At 41.3% G+C, this 26,220-nt stretch overlaps 1 protein-coding gene across 1 annotated transcript in view; it reads left to right on the top strand.

The window, feature by feature from the left end:
• LOC146796583 (kinesin-like protein KIF19) overlaps positions 1–26,220 on the top strand; it is a 1,608,680-nt gene that overhangs the window by 482,735 nt on the left and 1,099,725 nt on the right. Inside the window, exons 5-6 of the mRNA XM_085629222.1 lie at positions 11,225–11,312; positions 16,008–16,144. Of these exons, the coding sequence (XP_085485348.1) occupies positions 11,225–11,312; positions 16,008–16,144 (225 nt within the window). The remainder of the gene's footprint in view (positions 1–11,224; positions 11,313–16,007; positions 16,145–26,220) is intronic.

Below are 26,220 nucleotides of genomic sequence, written 5' to 3'. Positions count from 1 at the left end.
TGGTACATTTCACCGCACCAAGTGGCAGGCACTGTGTGGTGCCTGCCACGTAGTCAGTGAAATGCATTTTTAACATGACGGCGGTGCTGCTGTCAGCAGCAGCTGCCACAATGTTAAAAGTGCAAGATGCGTTCGCATCCTGATTTGCTGTGCGGAACCGCTGCAGGTATTGCGGATGGTCCCGGTCACCACCACCATGGCGCATCATAATTGGCCCCATAGTTTTTTGTAGGTGCGCTGGCAGGCCCTAGGGTGATAAGGTCATCAGGGCCTGTAAAGGCTTGGGGAAGGGGGCCACATGCCCCCTTCTGAAATAAAAAAATAAAATAAATACAAAATCAGTAATAAATGAGGGGCAGGAGCATTTTTTAATGTTAATGTTTTAATGTTATATAAAAGGATGGAGAAATGCACTTATATCCTTTTATAATATCTCACTTGCACCATTTAAAATAATAGTATTTACAAGAACAGTTATGACATCTCAAATCAAATCTTTTGTGAGAACACAGTGCATGGTAGAGTGGCGAGGTATAGTTAATGTATTGTGGCTACTGATTTGAATACGCTGTGTATGGAGGTGTGTGAGCTATAATAATTTGTAGGTGTTGCATAAATTATAAATTAAAGGTGTAAGTTTATAAATGTACATTTTTGTGTACTTTAACTTTTGTTTGTAGCTAAAGAATAAATAAAGTCATATCAATGTAAAGGTGATGCATATATTATAAATTTAAGGTATAACTATAACTGAAGAATTTCTAATTTTGTGTATTTTACATTTGGTTTGAGAAAAAATAAGTTAAGTTTTCTGAACTAGTGTACATTCTCTCTCTTATAAATGTATTGGCAACTGAAATATATTTTCAAGCCTGTATTGCAGCATCTGATGGGTGAAAGGGTATTATAAGACGGGAAACATGTAGGCTGAAAGGCCTAAATAGAGAGCTGGGAAATATCCCTTTAGGATTCCAGGAGCTTCGGTGGTCTCTGACTCACCCAAAGTCTGTGTGGCGTGTCTCTTGCCCTCATATCAGTAAAGGAATGTGACATTTGTAAAGAGAAAACAATGCTCAAAAGGACTTTGAAGGGCCAGAGGGGATAAGACTAGTAGGGATGCCCAAAGACTTGAGGGCTGAGAAAGAATAGAAAAGGATTGGAGAATTCATCATCTCATGCCCCCTCTGAAAAATATCTAGCGCATGAAAAGGACTCCCATAAGGGTAGACCCAAAGAGAGAAGACCATCTGGAAAACACTGACCCAGTATTATTCTCAATTTTGTTCAGTCAGCCACTCTGGCCGCTGTGAGGTGAGACACCTATCCAGAAGACAGTCTGCAATTAGCCATTTCAGCAAAGCAAACTCTTACATGGTGTTGCAAGCATCAGAATTTACTCTGAGGCATTCCCGTCAAAAAACGAGTTTTAAAATAAAACACAAGTCGGGAGATAGAAGTCTAACATGCATTTAATGAAAAGAAAATAGCAAGCGGCACAGGAAATAATCAGGAGATAATTGTGATTTTAACCAACCAGTTGAAGCATGTAATGCTAAAATGAATGAAAAAATTAAGTTTATATATATTTTCCCTCTGTAAAAGGCTGTGCAGCACAAGCACAGGACAGCACGTTTCAGCAAAACTTGATCTAATGAGCAGGTGCCTTATTAGATCTTCTCAAATGCGAGATGTCCTTGAGGCAGGTATAGAGAACATGAATGTAGTGTTGCTTTCATTCCTTTTCTTGAAATTGTGCTTCTGGTTGCCTATATCGAAAGTGAGGCTACTGTAATACCTGCTGCTCAGCCATAGCGACTGGGGTGTGGAATATTGGTGTGTGGTGATGCTGTAGAATGTTGGATAATTGAGAGAGTCAGCAGCCTTACGCTTTACCACGAGATGCAAAAAATGTGCAAGTGTACTACCTCAAATAAAATTAACCATGACAAAAATCATACATACTGAGGCTAAAATGCACCTTAAATTAATAGGAAAACAATATTCATTTATTGTAACAGTATGATATATGGCTGTGAATGGACATTGACGATTAAAGAAACAATGCATACTCATGCTACCGTCCCTCACGACTTGCCCCTGCGAGTGGACGTCTCTTCCTTCACTACATGCAGCAGAGACTATTGTTGATGTACCAACCTCATGGCCTTACTCTCTCTCTGATTCCTGATCCAAGATAAGGCATAATTAAATAAATAATCTGAGTCGTCAGATTATGAGAACCTAACCAAAAGGGTATAGGGAAAGCACTTGTTTCCCGAGAAACCCAAGAAAAAGAAAGAAAGGGCAATTCCTTTCTTTAGTCCCCTCACTCACCAGGGTTTCCCCACGGTGACATGCTTCATCATTGGGGTCCTCTCAGTCCTCTACGGACTGAGGCGTGCTGCGACTTGCGGATTTACGTAGGAGCACTGAACAAGACTATGTGTTGTGCAAGTGTTGTGGTGTGGAGTGGTTTAAAGTGAGTTAAAATAATTAACTAGTGGGCCAATCTAAATTTATTGTTGCTCCTAGCTAATTAATTAAAAAAGTGGGTAATATGCTAGAGATAACTACTATAATGGGTAAGTGTACCTAGCATATGTTGTCGACTAGTTTCAAGCTTCCCAAGCTCTTCATCAGGACTACACTGGGACCAGCCCAGTGTGAATACCACTCCTAGAAGACCTAAATTAGTGCATAAAATAAGTGAAAAAAACGAAAAACGCTGTGCAAATTAAGCATGCGTTATTCAAAATACATACGTAATGTACGTCTCATGGAATTATTTTAAAAGGCAAAACTGTGCCTCATGGTCGACTGAGGGGGGGTTGGACACTCGTACACTTGTACTTGTCAGGCCACCCGCCGGAAAACACCTACTGGTACATTGCCTCGCCGACCGCATACTTATGTATTTTGAATAACGCATGCTTAATTTGCACAGCGTTTTTCGTTTTTTTCACTTATTTTATGCATAGGTACACTTACCCATTATAGTAGTTATCTCTAGCATATTACCCACTTTTTTAATTAATTAGCTAGGAGCAACAATAAATTTAGATTGGCCCACTAGTTAATTATTTTAACTCACTTTAAACCACTCCACACCACAACACTTGCACAACACATAGTCTTGTTCAGTGCTCCTACGTAAATCCGCAAGTCGCAGCACGCCTCAGTCCGTAGAGGACTGAGAGGACCCCAATGATGAAGCATGTCACCGTGGGGAAACCCTGGTGAGTGAGGGGACTAAAGAAAGGAATTGCCCTTTCTTTCTTTTTCTTGGGTTTCTCGGGAAACAAGTGCTTTCCCTATACCCTTTTGGTTAGGTTCTCATAATCTGACGACTCAGATTATTTATTTAATTATACATACATTGGGAGGGTGAACCTAACCGTTAAAAACCTCTCTTTCCCCCCTTTTTTTGATATACCAAGATAAGGCACTCAGTCTTTCCCCTCCCATTAAAAGGCTGTGCACTGTTGTCTTTTTGATGAGCATTTGCTATGGTTTTAAGCCATCCAGGCAATTGGGCTATAACATGCTAATACTTTTATGTATACCAAGAATTGCTGAACTCAAGCAATCTTGTCTCGGCTTACTGAACTCGACCCCTTTGTATAAGCAAAATAAAGTTCAATAAAGGGAAAAAAAAGAAATAGGCGTATAAGATTGTGTTTTCACAACAACCCCGTTTTTGCTGGGAGTCAAAACTTGTTTGCGGGAATTCGATCTCAACACTTCTGCTTTTACATCTTCATTATCACTGTCATTGTCATGCTCAAACGTAGCAAGTGGAAAAGTATTGCCAATTCTTTTATTTTTTTATGGAAGTGCGTAGGATGATGCACATTATTAATTTTATTACTACATGCAGAACAACCACAATTAAATTATGTGCAATGATTTTTCAAATATTGTCGTTCCCCAATGCCCAAATATTCTACCCAGCCACATCCAGATGCCACTGAGTTTAAAATGTAGCCCATTCTGTTACTCGTGCAACTTCCTTTTGCTATGCTTGATGTGGTCTATTTGCTCATGTATGCTGGATGGGGTGTTGGGCACCTGAGTGCATCATTCAGACCCTATAATTACACAGACCCCTCCCTCTCTTTTGATGTTAATATGTAATCTAATGCCATCCTATTCTGAACCAGCATCTTGGCGGGGGTGTCTGTTTGATCTACCAGCAAGCCAAATGCTAATGCGGAGGAGTTAGCAATCGCTTCCATGATTTTTGCATTTCTTCTCACCTGATCAAAATCAACGTTTATTACAGACACTGGTATTTAAGCAGAAAAGCATCCAGTGGTATTTAAAGTAGCCCAACTGCTGCTCCTCCTCTTTAAAGGTTGATCACCAAATAGGCTCATAGTATGAACAATGTATTCCGGATTACAAATCCTAGTCCAATTCAAATGCAGCAATGGACAGGCTCCGGATCCACAAATGAAGTGTGCATAGCCCCCTGCTGACAGAGCTTGTGAAACAGCAGTCCATGAGGAAGACGGATTTCATAAGGGTCAGTTCAATAGAGATGTTCTCTACCATAAGGTCATATATACTGTTTCCAACAAAAACAGTAGAGACAATTGCCTTATATTTTATTTATATTTAAAAAAAGTTTTATATAGCACGAACTAGACCCTGGAAGGGTATCAGAGCGCTTTACAAATTGTTACACCACATAGACAGCTTGATACACTAGGTACAAAAATAAGAGTAGATCGCAGGGAAGGCATACGTGATGACAAACTTTAGTAGTGGGTCCGGGGTTACTCAAGAGTGTGTTAACCATGGGTCCTTAAAATCCAGTGCAAGTCCTGGTTGGTGAGCTAAATCAAGTGCTTGGGTCGAGTAGGGATTTGTTCATTAAAAGCAGTTTGACTTATTTTTTGAAGGACGTGCTTGAAGGGTTCATTCTAATTTCCGGGAGCAGGGCATTCCAGATTCTAGGTGATAGTCCAGAGAAAGTACAGTTGTATGTTTTCTTTTTCCAAAATGTTTGAGGTTTCAATAGCCAGGTGCTGTTGCTTCTTTTGTTTTTTTCTTTTTTTATGTCCTCATGTGCTGCTTTCCACCCATTCTATCTGTGTAACGCCCAAGGGTGTAGATTATCTTATATTTAAGGAGGACTGCTGAACAGAAAGCTGGAGAAGAGACGATACAAGATCCTCACTCCAACTTCCTACCGCAGAATTCTCCAAAAGATAAAAAGCAACTTAATCATAGGACTGGAAGTCTCCATCAGTACAGTACTTCAATATTAAACCGATCCTCCCCCAACCCATCACCCATAATGATCAAAAAATAACAGCCAAAATCTGTGCTTCTTTTTCAGGGGAACTACCATGTCCAATTTACCAATGTCTCTCATAGCTCTAATCCACATGAGATCTGTAGGGGAGTCAGGAGAAACCCAAAGTTTACAAATTTCCCTTCGGGCCAACAGTATAGCATAAAACACCAATTTTGCTCTATCGTCCAAGCCCTTACCTTGTAGATCCATTCTACCTGTAATAATATTCTCAGGGCTTACCTCGATCTTTTGCTTGAGAATGACTGACAAACATTTACTTACAGCATCCCAAAAGATCTTGATCGCCGGGCATGTTGCAAACATGTGAATATCATCTTCATTTGGACTATTACATTTGGGGCATCTTACATTACCACCTTCTTTAAATTTTGCCAGCCGCTTTGGAGTCCAATATGCCCTATGGAGAGTGAACAAGTGGTTTCTTCTTAAATTCGCAGGTTTAACCAACTTATATAGTGTCGACATAGTTACTTGCCATTGGTCTTCTGTCGCGATCCTTGGCAAGCTCTCTCCCCAGAGTTCCTCCGGCAGGAGAAAAGGGCCATCTTCCAGATCAATTATAGCCCAGTACCATGTTGCCACTTCTTTTTTAAAACAGGCTTCCAATGCCAGTTTTGCCTCAAAGTCATTATAGCGGCCTATAAGATGATTTTTCCCAGTGGCCCAGCTTTGAATTTGAAGATATTTGAATTTAGAAAACTTAGGACCCCAGCTTAAGTCACATTCAAACCATGGCAGCAAACAACCATCGACAAATAACTCGCCCCATTTCTGAGGACCCTCTAATTTTAGAGTCGTTGCCAGGGCATCGTTAGTCCAGCTTGGAGCTCGCGGAGTTTCCCAAATTGGTGCATTCACACTAAAGTATGGAATTTTTGTGGCCCTTCTAACGCGATACCAGACCGTAGCCAAGTCTCTCAAGACCTTCAGTCTTACTTTCTTGAAAAATTTCGGGTCTGAAATTTTATACATGAAACCAGACGGCTTGACCCCCTCAATTCTTAACAAAATTAATAGTAGTTCCCCAATCGCTGAGTTTCCTGGCGTTCTCAAGAGCATTCTATAGTTTTTGAGCAGAAAGGCCCAGGAATAAATTTGAAAGTCCGGAGCTGCCAATCCCCCCTTAACATGTTTCCTCCTTATCTTTTTCCACGATAACCTAGACCCCCTGGAAGACCAAATAAATGACCCAATCTCACTTTGCAGCTTCGTTAATCCCTTTTTTTCAAACATCAAAGGGATGGAGTCAAATAAAAATGTTAACTTAGGAAGCACTGTCATCTTAATCAAATTTACTCGACCAAAAATAGTGAGAGGAAGATGTCTCCAACCCTTCATTAAACTCAAAATATCCTTCACAGTTTTAGCCAGATTAGTTGTTGCAATTTGTGAGATATCTTGTGTTATTTGCACCCCCAAATATCTTATCTGTTTTTTCGGAATTATAAGGTCTGTCTCAATGTTCCACGACATGATTTCCGTTTTGTCAGCATTCAAACGGTAACCTGAGACTAATCCGAAGTTATTTGTAATTGTTTCTAACTTAGGTAGAGTTTGATTTAAATCTGATGTTAAGATGACAATATCATCGGCATAGAGTCCAATCTTCTTAACCCAACTTTGAAATCTAAAAGGGGGGATGTCATCGGTCTCCCTAATTCTGCATGCCAGTGGTTCAATGTATAAATCAAACAGAAGTGGGGACAGAGGACAACCCTGCCTCGTCCCTCTCATTACCTTAATATTTTTGGTTAAAACTCCGTTGACTAGTACCCTTGAAGTAGGGGATTGATAGAGGGACAATAAAGATTTTTCCCCAATTTAAGATGCATGATTACCGCCTTAAGGAAGAACCAATTTACACGATCAAACGCCTTAGCGGCGTCCAAGGCAACAATCGCTAGAGGAAGTTTTCGGTCAGTAGCGACATCAATGCTTGTTATAAGAGAGAAGGTTAAATCTTTAAGAAACCTGCCCTTAATGAACCCCTTTTGATCCTCATGTACTATTCCTGGGATCACCTTCGCCAACCTATCTGCTAAAATCTTAGCATATAGTTTATAGTCCGTGTTCAATAGTGAAATTGGTCTATATGAATCCAAATACCTCGGTGACTTCCCAGGTTTGGGAATTACAATAATGTTGGCCTGATTCCAGGAGGCCGGGAGCTCTACATTACCTAGAAAGACCTCATTAAATACCTTTAATAATAACTGTACCAAACTACCAGACAACATTTTATACACCTCAACCGGGAGGCCATCTGGGCCCGGTGCTTTGCCCTTCTTAGCTGATCTAATAACCAAATCTAATTCCCCTTGTGTAATCTCCTGATCTAACATATTTTGTAGGTCGTCAGTCACAGGTCGTAAACAATTTAACCATTCATCTATCTCCTTCCTGTCTGGAACCATATCCTCCCTGTAGACCTCTGCATAATAATTAAAGAAAGCATCCACTATGTCATTAGTCTCTGTAGCTATGACACCTGATGGTTCCACTTTCACTTCCTTAATTATGTTCCTTGTCCTGTCTGTCCTGGCTTTCCAGGCAAGTAGTTTGCCTGATCCCTCCCCATACTGAAAATTAGCTAATCTAGAAGCAAACCATTTCTCTTTTACCCGATTGTTAACAACTAGAGTTAATTTCTCTTTCAAATCCAGCAATTTCTGAATATTCTCATCTTTTTGTAAACTATCCCTATAACTATTAACAATATCTGCTTCCTCTTGCCTGATTTCTTGTTCTAAACTTTCAACCTCAAAGAAATATTTCCTTCTTTTGCTGGCCCCAATAGCACCTAATCTCCCTCGCAAAAAAGCCTTAGTTGTTTCCCAAACAATGTCTAGTCTAGCCGTACCTAAATTTTGTTCGATAAAAATTTCAAGTTCATATTGAAGAAACTGCATTGCCTCCTCATCATATAAGACTGTACGGTCCAACCTCCATACTGACTCTGATTCACAAGTTCCAGTAGCAAGCTCTAAAATAACCGCCGAATGGTTGGAAAGATGTACCCCAACATGCATACTTTCTTTTACTTTACCCAATAATCTCGCATCAATTAGAAAATAATCGATTCTCGATCTATGGCGATATTTTTTATTAAAGAAAGTAAATCCCAGCTTCTGGCCTGCCCTAAGTCGCCAAACATCACACAGACCAAATTGCTCCATCAAACCTTTTAATTTAGAAGCCATTTTGCTATTTACATGAGCTCTGCTACTCGCCGACCGATCTAATCTGGGGTTTAATACCGTATTAAAGTCTCCGGCGAAAACTATAAAACCCGTAAGAGACAGCATCTCCTTAGCTAACTCTTCTAATGAAGTCACATCATCTTGGTTTGGACCATAATACCCAATTACATTGTATAATAAACCGGCAATCTTAATATTCACTATCAACCACCTACCCTTGGTATCTGCCTTTTTTCCTTCAATCTGACACATTAATCCAGGTGCTGTTGCTTCTTGACGATCTGACAGATAAATCTAGACTCAGCTAGCTCAAGATAAATCACATCTGACATGTCCCAGTTGAAAGGGTTGTTGAACCTTTCAAAGCACTGATAAGAACTGGGGAATATGTTGGCACACTCTGGCAGATGGTGGCCATGGTAAAAGAGATCAAGGCAACTGTCATTGTTACTTGTGGGGACACCGATCTAAGGGATACATTTTAGTTGAGTTTCTCAGAACATCATAGCTTTGTTGCGCCTTGAGGGTACCATCGTTCCTCTCTACCTTACATTCTGACTCTGGGTGATATGCACAATACAAATGCTTGTCTACTTCTAAAGCCCATTAAACTGTCGCTACTATTTCAGACACAGAGTGTAATTCGCGGTCACTTGTGATTTTTTACAGCACTGTGAACAGAGGAATAACATCTCTGAGTAACCACTTATCTGTCGTAATAGCATCTGCTCAGGCACACGGGTATACTTTCAGTCATCCTAAAAACATATACATGATAACCAAAATATATGAGTTGCACATTTTGGCATCTGAACAAAGTCTAGGTGCACAAAGGGTCACTAGGAGTGAGGGTGAGCAGATGGGCAGGTCTTTACAACCTTTCTGGCATTGTTTGACTGACAAATACCACAAGACAGGCAATACTTTTTGACTTTGTAAGAAAAGGGCGCAGACAAATCTGTTGATGTGGCATGTATTATGCTGTCCATACTGACATGGGCTGCTTCATGACACAACCTGGCGAGGATGGGGAGTAGAAATTTCGATGTGACTACACACCCAGTGCTGTCTCTCTACACCCCCTCAGGGTCTGTGTTTAATTTCTGATTCATCAAGGGCTGTTTCTCACTTTCGGAGGCTTGCTCCTGCAATTGAGACTAATCTTTCTGTGTTGGTACAAGAAATGGGTCAGTTCTAATTACATACATATCAACGTTAATCTTTTTACACAAAGCTGAAGTTTTAGCTGCTAAATCAGCTACGGTGTTACCCCTCCCTCCGAGACATCATCACGGGGTTGCAAGTGCTTGGCACACTTTACTAGCACCACATTCGTAGGCAACTGCTAGGCCTTTCAAAAGGTTTGAACATACTGTCCATTTTTAATAGGGGTCCCGGTTGATGTTAGGAAACCCCATTTCATATATAGGAGCCCATAGTCGTGCTTTACTCCACACATATACTTTGAGTCTGTGCACATGTCACAATCTTTTTCTCAGCTAAAATGCAAGCTCTGATGGGAGCTATACTACCTGCAAGCTGAGCACACCTCACATTTGACAAGTGACAATTTTCCACAATCTCATAAAAGGTACATCCAGCAGAACCAGCAACCAGGACACCCTCATTGTATCTACAACATGCTCCATCAACAAAATATGTTAATTCACAGTTAGCAATACGCATATCAGTTGAGTCCACAAGGGTTTTGGTCACATGGGTAGTGACAAGGATACACTCATAGAGTCCCCTCTCCTCACTAGTTGCCATTAAAGAGGCAGGATTCAGGGATGGACACCAAGATAGGGTAATGTTCAGGCAATGTCCTTCTAAATATGAGGGAAATTTCTGTGGGAGCAACAGAAGCCATATGCTAACCACACCTACTCCCAGTAAGAACTGACAGACCCACACCACATTCTTATGTGTCAGTCCTTTTATTGTTCACATTGCTGAAGGAAAGCAATTCTCTGTTAATCAATTGAAGTTGCCTCATCTCCAAATGGTACACTTAGGTGTAGAGGGTATTTTGAGGAGGGAATTGTGCCGAATTAAATAGTGTTGTGAGTCACTGGTCAGGCTTTGAATTCACTGTGAATTCACTCATTCCTATACATAGTATTCTTCATTTGTTTTCACCATCTTTCAGGAGCATACTGGTTAAAATCCAATATGCCATACCTGTGTACAATGTAGTCACATTTGGATACAAAGCTCTCGAAACACAGACTGTTGTGATTGTGGAACACCTCTTACTGATAATAAAAGTGAAAAATAATATTATGTGCAGTTGAGACCACGGATGCATTCTGCGCACAAAAGGGCCTCCTTGTTTGCTTTCGGACTGCCTAAGTAGACTACCTGTGCCTAAATATAAGCTGTTAACTTTAGGAAACTAACCCTTGTAAACGCCTTGTTTCTAAATGTTATGTCTTGTTTGGTCAGGCAATGAATTTAGTTTTTAGAGCAACGGTAGAAATGGCCATGCATTCTTTATTTATTGACTGTGCTACTTTAAGTACGTTCCCATATTTGAAGCTCTTTTACTTTCCAGTTGACAATTTAGAAGCTGAAATACCAGCGAGCTTGACAGGTCTAAATACAGGACAACATGTACTTTTTGTAGGGGGTCTGTTTTCTTTTTTCCTACTGTTTTGCCTAGAAGGCCCTCAGATATTCAGGATATCTTTATTGTTTCCAGGAAGAAGTGTATGTTTCTACCACAAAAACCTTGATAGATGGAGTAATTGCTGGATACAATGCAACCGTTTTCGCATATGGACAAACAGGTACATTAAAATCTAATGATTTCAAGTTGCGGGTACCAAAATACAGATTGCTTTTGATTATTTATTGAGGATAGTCCTTGATGTGACTATTGTCTGGAAAAGTAGTTTACCTTTACTGTAAGAAAAATACTTTTTAGGCACACCTTTGATTTTAATGTAAAATATTAACAGTAGTCTTTGATAATATTTACTCTATACTGCTATGGTAAGTAAAGATAAAGTAATTGGCTGTTAATGAGGGGCTGTATCAAATGTTTAAGAGAGAATTGACGTGAGCTTGAACTAGAATTGAGTGATTGATACACTGAGGGTGATGATGCACCGGGTGGACCTGGCGCTCACTCTTTACGGGAATGTCAAGAACACATGTAATATACAGACGTGGTGCTCCAGGGAAGGGGGAATCACCCAACACCTTTAAATGCGACCACAAGTGATCTCTCTAATGTAAACTCACAACCCGAGCACACACTTGATTCAATTACATAAATATTAAATCAACATTTATGACACATTTCATGATTAGATTCTCTTCTTTTGTTGTCCAGTGTTTCGTCTAGGGTGTTCCCTTCGACTTCATCAGGGCTGGAAAATAATGTCAACTTAATTGTAGTGTGTGAAACAACATCACACAGGATGCACATGTGTACAGGGGAAACCAAAACCATCCATATGACATATGGTATAGGGTGCTTTGTGAGAACCAAATCAAATGATTTTTAAGTCAACTCAACTTAAGCTTGACCCTAAAAAATGAAAATACATATATATTTATTTATACATTGCATGAATTTTAACAACCACATCATGGTGAAGTAAAGTGGGACGCTGCGCAGTATATCCATATATCACCTCATACCAATGAGTGAACAGACACATCCACCCTGTGGGCCAATAAATAATCCCTCAAATGTGTAAAATAGTGCTCCACAATTAGTAGCACACAAAAACCTGAGTCGCATACCTGTCTTTCTGTAAAGCAGCTTGTTAAAACATATATAGTGGTATAATTATGTTAAGTTCAGAAATTGCATCAAAATAACTAGAACTTAAACATAAACCCTGTAAATAGGAACTCATTAAAACAGCCTACCTCCACACTGGTTATTCTTGCAATATCACCAGTATTTGGTATTCTGCGTGATAATAATAACTGATATTAATGCTAATATTAATATTAGAGCATCGTCCCTCATTAGTCAGATCATTAATATCCATATAATAATCTCACCTTAAGGTCATTATATGGTATCAACCAATTAAATCTTCTGTATCCATCTATCAATTACGAGGTCAGTGTATATGTGAAATCACTTTCCACTGTAGCCAAGTTCTAAAATAGAATTCAAAATAATGTCCATGTAATGTAGAACACGAGAGGGGGAAGTTGAGTTTACGACTGTCTAAATCCAAACTCAATATAATTTCAAAAGATAAGTATCTTTCCTATATTGTGAAAATCTGTATCAGTATCTGCTGTAATTGGCCAACTTAATCTGGCCACTGAGTGTTAATCCTCACTATATTCAGGACCTCTGTATCCCTGGAATCTATGATAAAAATTGTGCCCATGTCAAATCAAACACCACAGATGGGTGCTTAAGTCTCAGGATTACTTAAATCTAATCAATGTACGCAGTGATTTCCTTACCTGCAACAAAGACGCCAATCCGCGTCCCAAGGCTTTCCAATATCCCGCCGTATGGAGTCCTAGCGGAATATACGCTCTCTCCTGATAAGCGTCTAACCGTCATGCCGACATGCAACTGTAACGTATTTCCAATGCGACCGCATCCAACGCCATGTTGGAAAGGCAACTAACTCTTAGGCAACTAATAAAGTGGTATTAGGACTCTAACTGTGGGAAAGATCAACATTCCTGATAGATTTAATTTTTGGGAACAAAGTATATCCAAACGTGTGAAAGGAACAGATATTTAGAATATTGCATAATACTGCATATCTAATCATAAAAATCTCATCCTGAGAAAAGAAATGTTGGAACAGTGTATATCCAAACTGAGTATTTTAAAAGTAATGAAGTACGAAAATAATCTCAAATAGTTTAATTTGGGCGCCATATTAGAAAGGTGATTAGACATGTTGAAAATATCGTCCAAACGGAATGAATATTCCAAAAGGTGCATAGTCCTAACCGGCATGCAGCCCTAATCCAATGCCAATATCACATCAATATATGTGGTGATACTAGTTATAGGAGTCCGTTATAACAATAGTATATATGATGCCCAAACTGTGTGAGGGTGATGATGCATACTACCAAAATAAGTCGACATCCATATCTTAAAGTCGACTGTAATGTAATTCTAGCACCTCCCAAGTATGTCTGATGTTATCTATGTGGTCTAAAAATAAGCTCTTGTCTGTCAAAATGAATATTAGCTCCACAAGGTCCTATTAAGTAATCACGCGAAATTGGTGTAGTGCTATGAGGATATATTATACTGCATTTCGTCCCAGTTACAAGATGCTAAGTATACAGCTCTCCATAATCACATAGGTCATGCTAGATACATGTACATAGTTAGTGCTTATTACGGTAGATCAAGAAAATAATGTAGTAAACCACCATGTTATATATGTATATATGCAATGTATGATAATCAAAATGTTAATAAAATCAACCACGGTGTTATTAAATATAAATGTGCAAAGCATGCCTATTGTATTTCACAGAACATTTCCTCATATATATATATATACATATATTCATTCACCAAGAAAATACTGTAGTTATTGATCAGTATTTAAACCATGTTTCACAGCTCTAAGTCGCATGATCCAGGAAGCTGCCCTGCGTCTTAAAATCAGTTCTCTATTGCCCCCTCTGGGGTCTAGTTCCACATGATCCATACCAAAATAGGTGAAATGTTTGTATGGTCCCTGAGCATTGCATTCCATTATATGTATGACCGTTGAATATCTTGCGTCCTGGTACTTTACTGCCCTGATATGTCAATTTATCCTTTCCTTGAGGTTTCTTATGATGCTGCCAACATATATACGTTTGCATTTACACTCCAATATATATATACATCACATATTTTGTATTGCAGTTGATACTGTATCTTATATCAAATGATCTGCCATCCGCACCTTGAAAGTTTTTCTTTTTACCCATAGCACATCTACAAGCACCACAAATACCACATTTATGGAACTCCATTGTTATTTGGGTCAACCAGGTTGAAGTCAGTTTTGGTCTGGGATAATTCAGACTTAATTGTGTTCTTAATGTCTTCCCTTGTCTGTAAGTGATGCCAGGTGTATGATTTATGTATTCCTCAAGGGTCTTATCAGAGCTTAAAATATGCCAATGTTTGTGCATACTTTTCCTCAGTGCCTCAGATATGTCATTGTAACTAGTAAGCATTCTCGTTCTCATTGTTTTCCTGTTCTTTCTCTGTTTATCTCTTAAGGTATCTGATCTTTTGACTAAGGATTTTACGCTCAGCATTCATGATGGTATATGTTTTGATGCCTCTTGCCCTGAAAAGGTTCTTTATGTTATCCATACATGATAAAAATTCTCTGTCACTGCTACAATTCTTCCTTGCCTTGTCTAGTTCACCAAAGGGAATTGCTTGAATCTGATGTCTAGGGTGCACGCTGCTAGCATGCAACACGGCATTACAAGAGGTTGGTTTCAGATGCAACCTTTTCTATATCTGATCATTCTCAATAAAAAGCTCCAAATCCAAAAATTCAATCTTTGACATACTGTATTGATAGGTGAATTTGATAACCATATCATTACTGTTTAATGTTCACAAAATAATTTTAAGTTGTCCATTGTCCCTAACCAAATCATAATGCAGTCATCAATGTATCTGCCCAAGTAAATAATACATTCACACCATTTCATGCCCCTTGGACCCCAGATCCACTCATCCTCAAGCCATCCCATAAAGAGATTGGCGTAGGATGGTGAAAATCTGGAGCCCATGGCAACTCCTTGTTTTGTCTGTTCCAATCTTTACCGAAAAGTAATACTTTATTGGAGAGAATTAGGTCTATCAAAGTGATTATCATTTCCATATGTTCCCACTGTCCTGCTGGTCTGGAACTCAGATATCTTTTGACTGCCAGTATCCCTAGATCCGATTTGATGCTGGTATATAATGCCGTCACATCAAGTGTAGCCAAGCTCATCCCTTCCTCCCAGATAGTAGGCTGAGAATATGTTCGGTGTCCTTAATAAAAGAGGAGAGATTACGAACCAACGGCTGAAGAAATAGGTCAACATATTGCGACTGTCTCTCAGTCTGCTCTCCAATACTAGAAGTGATAGGTCTGCCGGGAGGGAAGTGCATGTTTTTGTGAACTTTAGGTAATGTGTAAATGCTTGGAATCCTAGGCCTCACTACCAAACTTTCAGGTGATTGTTAATTGTGTCTGTCAATTGACCAATAGGGTTGCTACTCAGTTTTTCATAACAAGTCGTATCCGATAATCACCTGAAAATTTGGTGTCTAATTGACCAGGACAAATATATGTAATTACCTCCTTTACAAAAGAAGTACTAAATCGTGACTGGATTGTACAAAAACATTTCCTCCACCAAAAAGGAAGTGTGGGGGGGGGGGGGGGTGGAAATTACTTCACCATCAGTTACATGAAGGTAGAATGTATTACCGGCATAATTATCATTTTCTCTCTTTAATTATTTAAAAGGTACAGGTAAAACCTACACAATGCTTGGAATGGACAGTGAGCCAGGGATTTACATCCAGACTCTAAACGACCTCTTTAAATCCATTGAGGCAACCAGTGACAACATCATCTATTCCGTCTCTATGTCATATCTGGAGGTGAGATTATTTGCTGTTATTCTTTAGCTTCCCATTTGTAGCAAACCACAGATACGTTTTGGGAATTTCTGTTGTACCTGTTTTTGAAAACTGGTTGATATTGAAAATAGGGACTATGTTTCCTACAATTCATCATTAAAATATAATAAATTCCTAAATGGGACTACATGCTAGCGATAGTCAAGGAAAGAACATACCTTATGAGCTGAATGCTCCATTTATCATTGATTTAACTCAACTTCTCGTTTTAATATATCCACATTCTAATGTAGCTTTCTATTTGCCTTTATTCAATTAATGAACCCAACTATATGCTTCTCATAGACTAAATGTTGTCTGCGGCACTGATTTACCCTTTCTCTGTCCTGCTATCCTATTCCATGTGTAATGTGTTTTCTAATTGTCTTTTATCCATTCAGTATCAGTTCTCCAGCACTGGATCTTTCTTAGATTCACATACTAGAGTCATTTCCCATTGTTGGTGTGGAAGTCCCACCATTACTTTAAAATAGCAGTATAATGCTAAACAGAGCTTGAAAAAAACTCTAACATTGGTGTTTTAGTAGCACAGTCACCTTCTTGGAAAGAGTTTGGTCTTCAGCCAATGATGTGAGAGCACAGTGAACACCACCACCCCAGAGACCACCATACCTCAGATTCCATAGCAGCTGTGTGTGAATAGGATCTTATTTGGTAGGTGAGCCTCACTGGGGATGAGGGAGGTCATGTGTGAATCTAGGAAAGATACCAATGCTGAATAACTTTAGTTACAGGTAACTTGTTTCTTCTCCAGCAGTGGGTCTTTCATAGATTCACTTGCTTGAATTATAGTAGCAAGCAGTATCAAGCTCTGGGATGGTGGGAGCAAGGCCACTCTCTATTGAGTGTGTGAATCGGTAAAAGACACCAATGCTGGAAAACAGTAGTTACAGGTAAGCAACTTGTTTATTATGTATTGTTTTATTTGTAGGCCCCGATAAGATAGGGTTACGTTCTGGCATATGTTGTGCAACATAAATAAATAAAATAGTATAAATTGAATTGATAGATTCTGAATGTTTTCATATCTGGTCAGAATCCTGAACCACCATTTTAACGTGAGCTAAAACTCTGTACCTAAATAACTTCGTAAATGCAACTCTTTTTAAAACAAATATTTTTTAATGAAAACATATCTAATGAACATGAAAAATCTATTGTAAAATACAAAAATTGGTTTACAAACATATGAACAAGCAATTCTGAAAATACTGTTTTATTTTCACCTTTTTAAATGAGAAAATATGCTAGGATGTTTTTGATAGGCTTTGTGTAGAAGCAAAACTGCACTTTTATTTTAATGTAGCAAACGAGTTTTATGAGCATCGAATGTAGTAGGACAGTGGCAGCCCGTACCTCAGTCCCTCTCTTCTACTTGCTTTGAGTTCAGTCCTTGAAAATAAAACTTGCCCTGTCAACGATTTGTCTTAGAGAAATTAATTCTGTGAGTATTTTTTGTGCTTTACGCGCCATTTTTTTCTTCCTTTTTTGATAGTTTCTGTCAGCTTGATGTTCAATATTTCTTCTCTGTAAGTGGGATCCTGTGATTTGACAGTATGTTTAAAGTGTAATTTAGCGTGGACTTATACATTAATTACCATTTTATTTCCATTTTGGGCTTTTCAACTGTCTAGAAAAAGGGATTTAAAAAAAAATATAAACAGCCAGTGCTGGGCTGTGGGTCAAAGATCCTTAAGGATTTTGACCGGTTTCCTCACAGGCCTTGAGGGCGATTGTATGCTTCTACCAAAGTCCTACAGGCAAAGGTCTTTCAGAGACCTTCTGCCATTTTTGATGTCCTGGATGCTGAGACAGTTAACTTCATGATTGAAATTCTGAATGTCAGGCAGATTCCTTTGTAATGTCAAAGATCCTTGATAATAATTGTTTATGTTGAAGGGGGCGGGAGTCTCTTATCAGTGAATTGCTTGCTTTTGAGACCAGAAGCCATGCTGGTCAATCAATCAATCAATCATGAAATTATAAGCACACTACTCCCCTGTGGGGGTCTCTGGCCAGGTCTTGAGCGCCTTTCTGAAGGTGTTCAGGGAGTGGGCGCATCTTATGTTGATGGGGAGCTTGTTCCAGGTCTTGGCTGCAATTTAATAGAAGGCTCTTCCCCCTGTTCTAGCTCTGCGGATGCACAGGGTTTCAGCGAGGGTGAGGTTGGTGGATCAGAGGTTTTGTTTGGGTATGTGGAAGGCGAATCTCTCGTTGAGGTATTGAGGTCCTATGTTGTGGAGGCATTTGTAGGCGTGGGTGAGTATATTGAATGTGGCTCTCTTCTCGAAGGTGAGCCAGCGGAGGTTCTGTAGGTGTTGGCTGATGTGCTTGTGTCAGGGATGCCGAGGACGAGTCTGGCTGCGGTGTTCTGTATCGTCTGGAGCTTGCAGAGTAGAGACTCGTTGATGCCGGCGTAGAGGGTGTTTCCTTAGTACAATCTGCTGGTTATGAGAGCGTGGGTGATTGTCTTCCTTGACTTTGGGGGGATCCATTTGAAGGTATTTCAGAGGCTGCGGAGGGTGTTGAAACAGCTGGATGTGATGGCGTTGACCTGCTTGTTCATGAAGAGGGAGGTGTCGAGCACGATGCCAAGTTTCTGGTGTGGTCCGTGGGGGTCGGAGGGCTGCCGAGTGCGGTGGGTCACCAGGTGTTGTTTCAGTATAGGGCATGTAATTCTGCCTGCTGCTTACCATAGGTCAACTACTGAGTCAGTCTTCTTTGCTGGCTCCTCATTGGTTGGTGCTCCCGTTACACCACTTCCGTGTTTCACTCGGGAGCACCGGCCAACTACCAGTACCTTACGCTGCAAGTGGTAATATGTTCCTGTTGACCACTCTTTTTATTTTTTGCTTGGGATATCTAAGGTGAGTGAGAAGGACCTTTACAAGTGACATATGGTGCTGTGCGAAGCTTGGGATGTGTACTGTACCCTACGTGTGCATGTTTAAACAAGTGGCTGCATGATATATATTGCTCATTTTATTAGTTACCAATAAATTTGTTGTTTCCCTATCATTCATCTTCCAAATAATCTTGAGTTGCTTGTGCTCGAGTTTCAGATGAAAACTCCTCCCCTTCCATGTTTGCGAGCACGGATGTCTCTCGTTACATTTATGGAGTTGTAAAACTGTATTGTTGAGTTACGTTGCTATTTGGAGTGTTTCGGTAGCATCAACCATTCCCAATAGTCAGCGCTGAAAATGGAAACAAGCATTGGCATAGCCAATAGGTCTCGCATTTGGGATCTTATAAGTGTTTAGCCATGCAACAGTTGATGTTGTTGCACCAAGGATATTGTGCTGCATAATTAAATAATTATAACGTCCCAAAAGCGAGACCTATTGGGTATGCCAATGCTTGTTTACTTTAATGAGCGCGGCGCCATCTTCACGGACACCGCGCTATGCAATGCAATAGGTGTTGCTTTTGTTACTGTAAATAACAATGGCTTTTAATTTTTTTAAAGGCATTGCCATTTACAATGCCAATAGCTCCAAAATTCGCAGTTGCGAGACCTATTGCATTGTAAATGTTTGTTTAAACTGGCATCCATGTAGTTTTTGAGATATGCATTTTCCTTCTCTGTAAAAGCAACTAAACAATTAAATTGTAGTAGATCAGTCGAACAATCAAACAAGCGGTCTGGAAGTAATGTTTTACCCTTTACTCTGTTGAATACATTCAGTAAATCTGAATATTCGTCAGGTACTTGCATCTGTAATCTCCCTTTGCTATATATATACATATATATATATATATATATATATATATATATATATGGGCAATTGTAATTAAACTCACTAAAGAAGCATTAGCCAATGAAAGTCCCATGAGAAGAGTTTCATAGAGTAAGCAGGTTTAAACACCGAGGTTCGTATTATACACCAAATAGTGTGGACATATTCTGTGGTCCATAGCATGCATTATTTGATGTGAAACTGGGGTGCATCTATCGCATCACATTGTCTGACTTCAGTCTGTTGTCAGGGAAAGTTTGGCGCATCTAATTATAATGTCTGTGCTATCTCTCTGATAATTTGCATTATAGAAATGAAGTGCCTAAGAGAAGTCGGTAACGGTGTTGTCCTCAAAACTAGATACGGAAATGTGCCCCTAAAGATGAGATTCAAACAGCATTTTAATTAACAGTCAATAAATAAGGCCTGACTCAAAAAGGGCTCGAGATCAGTAATATAGAAAAACATGAAGGTTTATTTAAGAAGTGTGCTACAGAAGGCAGAGATATAATTAGTCTCAATAAATCAGTCATAGAATTCAGAAATCAATTGTCATGAAGGTTCTTAGCATTTAAAATAGATAAAGCAATGAGCAAAGTCTGAAAAATAGATTAATTCTTGAGTGTACAACAAATTAAGTAGATGTAAGTATATGTGGCTCACCCCTAACATCAGAGCATTTGTAATAAATTTTAGAATGGGAAGCAATCCACACTGCACAGTCAGCATAGGGTGAGCAAATGTATCAATACATCGAAAAATCAAAACACAGCAGTGTAAAATGTCATAATAAGACCATCCTAACACTTATTTGCCCTAGGTAAATAATACATGTGGTTACATAAACAATGAAACGTCTCATGCATGAATAGATCCACAGTAAACGGAATAGGAAGAGGTCTTGGATTGCAACAGTTTAACTGAAGAATGTCCTTGAGGCTCTCGAAGAACAACGTATCATTACAAAATAATCAAACACATTTAGTTGCGTGCGACGTCAATGAAAAATGAATAGCATGAACGATGAATAATAGGGCTGGCCCAAGAAACAAGTCGGGTCGACGCTAAGTTGAGACCTAGTTGAGACCTAGTTGAGTCTATGTCAGGAAAACATAGATCTGTACATCTTAGCATGATCGTTTCAATTGCACAAGGGTCATATTAATAAGCAAATATACTTCTAATCCGAGAAGAGCTTTAACAATAGGGCAGTCCTTCCATGCTCTCCATGCATAGTCCTGGCTGCAGGAAAGTCAACTTTTTTGGAGAACTAGTGATCACAAAAAACAATCACAAAAGCCACCTATGGCTACTGTGGTGCCGATTACGATCCGGTAAAAACCGGGTACGAACCATCGGTCGGAGCGTATTCTCCGTCCGACTCGTACCCGGTTGTAAAACATTACAAACATGGAATTACGATTCGCACGGAAACACCATTTCCGTACGAATCGTAAAAAACACCGACCGACGAAAATATGCATACGAATGTGATCCGGGAATGCTGCGACGTGACGTCGGGACGCTTCTAGGCAGCGTTTCACGACCCAGGAATTACGATTCGAACCGACAGCAGTCCGGACGGCAATATTTTCACGGCACCCAAAAAGTGCCGCAAATGCGAAGTACGGCGCGAAACGACCAGAGTAGGTGGCCCGGTAAGCGCCGTACCCCCCCCCCAGCCCCTGCATGTACGCGCCGTACCCCCCCCAGCCCCCGCATGTACGCGCCGTACCCCCCCCAGCCCCCGCATGTACACGCTGTACCCCCCCTGCCCCCGCATGTACGCGCCGTACCCCCCCAGCCCCCGCATGTACGCGCCGTACCCCCCCAGCCCCCGCATGTACGCGCCGTACCCCCCCCAGCCCCCGCATGTACGTGCCGTACCCCCCCCAGCCCCCGCATGTACGCACCGTACCCCCCCCAGCCCCCGCATGTACGTGTCGAACCCCCCCGTGTATGTACACCCGAGTACGTTCGAGTCGTACCCCCACCCGTGTATGTACCCCCCACCACCGTACATACACGGGTGGGGGTACGACTCGAACGTACTCGGGTGTACATACACGGGGGGGTTCGACACGTACTCGGGTGTACATACACGGGGGGGTACGACTCGAACGTACTCGGGTGTACATACACGGGGGGTTCGACACGTACTCGGGTGTACATACACAGGGGGGTTCGACACGTACTCGGGTGTACATACACGGGGGGGGTACGACTCGAACGTACTCGGGTGTACATACACGGGGGGGTTCGACACGTACTCGGGTGTACATACACGGGGGGTTCGACACGTACATGCGGGGGCTGGGGGGGTACGGTGCGTACATGTGGGGGCTGGGGGGGGTACGGCGCGTACATGCGGGGGCTGGGGGGGGTACGGCGCGTACATGCGGGTGCTGGGGGGGGTACGGCACGTACTGGGCACCTGTTTGGACGTCTCCATGGTTGTTATAGGAGTTCGGTGCGGACGGTCTTTTAACCATACGGTTGTACATTCGGACGCCCGGGACGGATCGTGATTCCCCGGTCGGACTTCGCTTTTCACGTTTGTACGGTAAATCGTACGAGGACGTGTCGGACACTTTTTCCGACCCGAGGACGTGTGGGGAATTATTCCCAATGCGATTCGTATGGTCTTTTTCCCATGCGAATCGTGATTGCCAGTTCATACGGCACTTGTACGATTCGTACGGTAAAAAGACCGGATACGAGTCGCACGGGGAATTTTTTTACCGGATCGTGATCGGCACCCAAGTGTTCCATAACAGACACCCTTTCAAACTCTGCCCACTATAAGGAAACAACAATGGCCGAATAGGCAGTACCAAACTATAGTATGCTATCTACTGAATGTCCCGCCATAGGCTAAAGGATTTTGGTTTTTGTGAGCAGTGCTTAAGAAAGTGACCTTCAGCCTCACAATGCACACAACACTTTTTCTGCTACCTCTTCTCCCTTTGCAATGTGCTGAGAAGTAACCTCACAGTGCTTTTCAGCATAGGTTCTGGTAGGGGATTAGACCCTTAAATCGGTGTTACCTTTTCCTACTTCGACAGAGGCAAGAAGTTAGTGCATGCGGTGTGTCATTTTAATCTATTTTTACCTTCTGTGGTAAGTCAAATTGTGATGTAGTTATGAGTCAACTCAATACGTGTGTTACGTTCAGTGGTTGATTGACAACCAGAGCCAAAATGTCTATGAGCTCATCCCTCAAACTGTCAAAAAACATAGAAGACTTTTTTGCCTCTGGCCACTGACTGTCAACCAACAACCAACTCAACAGATCTCGATTTCATTTATGCAAAATTTGTTATCTGTGATTCGTACTATTACCATTCAATCCACTATGCTTTTCAATTTAGTTTTACTTATATTCCCCTCATGTAGGAGAGGACTATCCTGTGATGCTAAAGGGACTGACTAAGCTGCAGCATCCAGAGAGATGGAGGATAATATAAATACCCCTTTGAACTTGGTGTATGAAAAGCTGCTGTACAGCACAGAAAAATGCAAGCTCACTGGGTTGGGAATGTGTGTAGATTTTGAGTGTCCCCTTTATATCTTCCAGGTCGTGCCAAAACCACAAAAAATCAAGGCATCATTACCACGAGGCCAGTTGCTGCACGACTGGGGCCCCCCACTGACTAATGTTACACACAGCCCCATTTGAGTTAGCCCCTGTAAAGAGAGTGACAGCTAACTGCATACAGTCTAGTATGTGAGACAATCCTAAAAACTGTGCTGCATTATAAGATGGCCCTTCCAGGACTGACTTAGCAGCACGTCTATAGTTTGCAGCACTTGTCCTAAATCAACCAAACATGCTGCTGTAGTGTCCACTGTTCTGAAGCGGTCAATAAAAGAAAGGGTTCCTGAACTTTTTATGGTAACTGTTCACCGCAGGAATAGAAAATCCCCATCATCCACTATCACCCCCCACAGGGAGTAGGTACAAAGTAAGTAAGTGCCGCAGCCTGGTGAATGGGGGAAATGGTACAAGGCATTCAAAATAATAAACAACAAGCGCGCGCGCCTCGCGCAAGTAGGGGGTGGGGGGGAGTGCGGCCGAGAGGAGGCAGCGTTTCCCTTGCGGGAGCAAGCGCAATAATTGCTACCAGATGGCGCCGCTCGCTCCCACAAGGAAATCGCCAAACGGGCACACGTTGCGATTCAAAGCAATGCAACGGATGCACATTTTTACCTGCAAAACCGGACCGATTTCTAAAGGTCTCTTCCTATGCAGCGCATGCGCGCTGCGTAGGCGAGACCTGAAAAGCATTGTTATGGGAGCAGAAAGGGGGTGGAGTATGGCAGTCAACTTAGACATTCGTATTTTTTAGGTTGAGTGTCAGTGCCACAGTGTGCGCATGTTTTATAGCACATAGTGTGCACAGATCTAGAGAGGTGTTAAATCTCATAAACACAAATCTTATGGGCCGCCATGTGAGAGAGGTGTTAAATCTCATAAACACACATCTCATGAGCCGCCATGCGCGTAACTTTTGCCATAGACGTGCGCCGCACTTTGTTTCAGCACAGCACCCATTTATATGTTCAGCATCAACACCTATTGCATTGCCAATGTGTGTTTTCAATGGTGTTTCTTGTTTTACGTGCTCTCGAAAAATACTATTTTGTTAGAAGGAATCAGTGTAGGGTTTTCCTGCGATTAATATTTTATATTTCCATTAACAGATTATGAATCAATTAGTGCAGTGCTCTCTTTCTCAACGCTGCTGTGGATATGGGCGGATGTTCGCCTGTAGTTCCGCTGTAGGAGGCCGTTCATCGAGGGTGAGAGCTGCAAGGGTCTCTGACCGAGGGTGGTGGGGCAGCGGGTCCTCGAGAGCTCCCAAGCTCATAGTGCTGTCACCCATAGTCCTGCACGCTCAAGGACGACCAAGGCCTGAACCCTTTGGCGTCAATGGAGTTTCTTTCTCAGGGACCTCCTTAACATCTTACAAGCTCTGGCCAACTGATGCAAGTTTGAGACAACCCAATCACCTTTTCTTGAGACTGGGAATGATGTTATATTTTAAAAAGAAAAAATGGGCGGACACATGCAGGAAGAGTTCAAGGCTTTTTGGCAAAGATTTGAATTCTAGAATGAGTGAAAGTTGTTTTTAACATCCCCTTGGCAGAGTGGTCGTATTTGATGCACCTACAACAGTCTAGAGCAATCCACTACTCTACTGTTTTGCCCTGCTACTGAGCATAGAACTTATGGAAGCTCAGTTAAAGCAAATTAAGTCTCTAGTTACCTTCCGACCCCTGCCATGCCTTTCAGTTTATCACAATCATCCATATTTGTCAAACTTACTCCCATTAAGGACTGCCCTATCAGTCATTGTCAGACCATGAATCTCTATCATCCCCATCAGTCACCTTATCAACCAGAGCCCCCGCCCCTCTCCACTCACACTCACTCCCATCTCAATCTCACTCACTCCCATCACTTACACCTACTCCCATCTAGCACAATCACCACAACCATTTCCGTTTGCATTGGCACCCCCACCAGGGCCTGTATGGACCCCAGTTAGTCACACTCTATCCCCAAAACACACAGGCATCCCTACTAGGTAAGTGGTCTCCTCTAGACACTGTCTATCCCTATTCAACGAAGCCAGACCAGTCAAGTTCAGTCATCGCTGGTCATGAGAGCAAGCATGTGGACACAAGTAACCACACGAGAAAACATGCACTAGCCTTCATCTGGTCAGGGGCAGTGAAATATATGTACCTATAATAATCAAACACAGCCCATTGACAACATTGACGATAAAGCATATCACATGCATCACATACACTACACTGTATGGAACTTGTGATGGCCCTTCTGCAGTTACTGTTCACTGCCATTAGCCATGTATGCTACCAGAAACGTAGAGAATAATAAAATGGGGTGGAAACCTCAACTCCTATAAGTCTAGTATTTCACAGTGTCCTAATGTGATCCCAACTACATTTACAGCAACCTTTGCCTTGGTCCACACTTTACAATCAGATTAATGTGACAGTTACACTACTGAATATTACGAAAGCAGGAAATCCTCAACCCTGTTCCACTGCGGTTATGCCAGGGAGCAGCCAGAAAATATTGCTGACGGCAAGTATTTGATTTTTAAAAATATTTTTGGGCCCTCCAGAAGAATATCCCTCTGGATCCATTCCTTGAATTTACTACGCACGATTGACTGTGCTTTCAGCAGCATCAGTCATGGAAACAGTGAAGAAGTGCAGCAGCACAAATGCCTGGGTATAGTGTAACATAAAAGCATTAGAACA

The sequence above is a fragment of the Triturus cristatus genome, chromosome 10 (genome assembly GCF_964204655.1).
Source record: "Triturus cristatus chromosome 10, aTriCri1.1, whole genome shotgun sequence".
In the NCBI taxonomy this organism is placed as follows: domain Eukaryota; kingdom Metazoa; phylum Chordata; class Amphibia; order Caudata; family Salamandridae; genus Triturus; species Triturus cristatus.
The sequence above is the reverse complement of the archived record's forward strand: the minus strand, read 5'-3'. Positions and strand labels throughout refer to the sequence as shown.